Source organism: Apteryx rowi, unplaced genomic scaffold (genome assembly GCF_003343035.1).
Source record: "Apteryx rowi isolate R43461 unplaced genomic scaffold, aptRow1 scaffold_96, whole genome shotgun sequence".
In the NCBI taxonomy this organism is placed as follows: domain Eukaryota; kingdom Metazoa; phylum Chordata; class Aves; order Apterygiformes; family Apterygidae; genus Apteryx; species Apteryx rowi.
In genome coordinates, this window is record NW_020451271.1 from 2,209,357 (window position 1) to 2,211,390 (window position 2,034).

Below are 2,034 nucleotides of genomic sequence, written 5' to 3' on the forward strand. Positions count from 1 at the left end.
GCTTAACCCCCTCGGCGCCCTCCGGCTGCTGCGCGCCCCCGCCGCGGAGCGGCCGGTGCCCCCGGCGGCACTGCCCTCCGAAACAGGCTGGAGGTACCGCGCCTTCCTCAGCGTCCCCGCCCGAACCGACTTCTTCGCCTTCACACGTTATTTCCGCCCCCCCCCCCCCATTTAAGGAATTGGCCAGGTTTCACGCGTTCTATGCGTTAAGCCGGTTTGTCTCCTGGGGCTGCGTGGGGTTTGTCCCGCTCCCTGCGGCGGCAGCGGGGCTGGCCCCGCTGCGGGGAGGCTTTCTCCCTGCCTTCTCTCATGGTGTTGATGGGGGCCAGAAGGTGCCTGAACCAGCCGTCTGAAGCTGATACATCCTGGAACTTTGAAAAGCACTAAGAAAAGTAGCCTGCCTTTTAGGGGAAAAAATCTTCAGATATTAAATGGCAAAAAGCAACAATCTCATTGCACGTGCAGCTGGGAACCTCTATATTAATGGGATCCCAGTGTTGGTAGAAAACTGTCTTGGAGCACCTAATCATTAACATGAATATGCAGTAATAGAAATATATCTAGTCTGCCTGGGAGGGAGATAGGATGATGAAATTAAAATCAACTTTAGTCCAACTTTGTGGCCCAGCAGTAAGTTCCAATTATCTAAGGTGAAGAGTTCACTGCTTCTATTAGTATTTTTATTATAACCATTTCCTTTGATTAGGCTTCCTTTGATATCTCTCTCTGGGCTACTTAGGCTAAAAGCCTTACGTCATTTAATGTACAATTTATAAGTCATACTTAGGCCTACTAAAAGGTTTAGAAAAGTTTGTTCCAGATAATCTTCCCCCTTTCTGGCTTTCTTTATGTATCTCTATGTATCTTACTAGTTGCTCTTAGGGTTAGTAGCAAACAGTCTTACTATTCTGCATTTGTAGACTGCCTCACCATGTCCATGTGGCTCCTGCATACTTCTCACATGTCCACATTGGTGTTAAGGAGTTTTACTCCCAATTTTGGTGACACCCTCAGTTTTATAAATGTAAAAGAAGCTATCTAACTGAATGCAGATAGGTAAAGTAAGGGAGAAATGTGAATAACATTGTCACACTAGAGCAGAAACTCAAGGGATAGGGAGGATAAGCCTGCAGGGGCCAGTGTTAAGGCAGTAAAGGATAAAAGTTACAAAAAGGGTGAGGATCAAGACTGTGGTGGACATGCACAATGGCAGGGAAAGTGGAAGGTGGAAGGGAATATGGAGCTGCCACAGATCAAAAAGAAAAAGAAATCTGGAAAGAAAAGAAGAACCAAGGAGAGCAGAATGAAGAGAGGACAATACCAGAGGATTGTAGCAAACTCTTTGTTTCTGTATACAACTGGACTTCATGGGAAAAATTGTATGCAAACATATAATCAAGCCATCAACAGTAGCGCAAACACAAAGGGATATCACACCAAGGTAATACAATGCATTTAAATGCCACTTCCTAATTTTTGAGCACTTAATATTGCCATTTCAGTGTTCTTACAACTTACAACTCAAACAGCCCTTGTCTGTACAACATTAAGGGGGAGAATGTATAGATAATCATACATCATCTTTTATTACACCCTTCAGCTGAGCATCTCACAGCTTTAAGCTAGCTTTTCCTCAAAACTCAGATTGCAGTTTTGGCTTCATGTTTGACCAGTGAGACTTTAATAGCAGTTTCAGTGATTTCCCTCAAGACCGAGTTACAAAAATGTCTTTAAAAATCTGTGAATGAGACTGAATTTGTAATGCAAATTAGAGCTCATATCTCTGACACTGCAGATGTGATATCATCAGGGCTTCACAGAGAGAAGCTCTGGGTCCCTGTAATAACCCTGAAACCTTTCCAAAATGTCAAACACTTGACCCTCTACCTGCATAATTAAGACCTGTTGCAAGGCAAGGTTTGTAGGTGAAATTTTTGTTTTGTTTAATTACAAAGAGAACTCAAGTGTGTGAAAGCTCTTTCCAAATAAAATATGCCTGTTTTAAAACCTTGCCTTGTCTGTGTCCTTGGATCA

The 2,034-nt window shown here is 43.6% G+C and overlaps 1 protein-coding gene across 1 annotated transcript in view; it reads right to left on the minus strand.

Moving 5' to 3' along the window:
- The window catches only part of TTPA (alpha tocopherol transfer protein), a 16,013-nt gene extending 15,074 nt beyond the window's left edge, over positions 1-939 (minus strand). The window contains exon 1 of the mRNA XM_026092300.1: positions 931-939. Coding sequence (XP_025948085.1) covers positions 931-939 — 9 coding nt within the window. The remainder of the gene's footprint in view (positions 1-930) is intronic.
- Between the last annotated feature and the right edge of the window lie 1,095 nt (positions 940-2,034).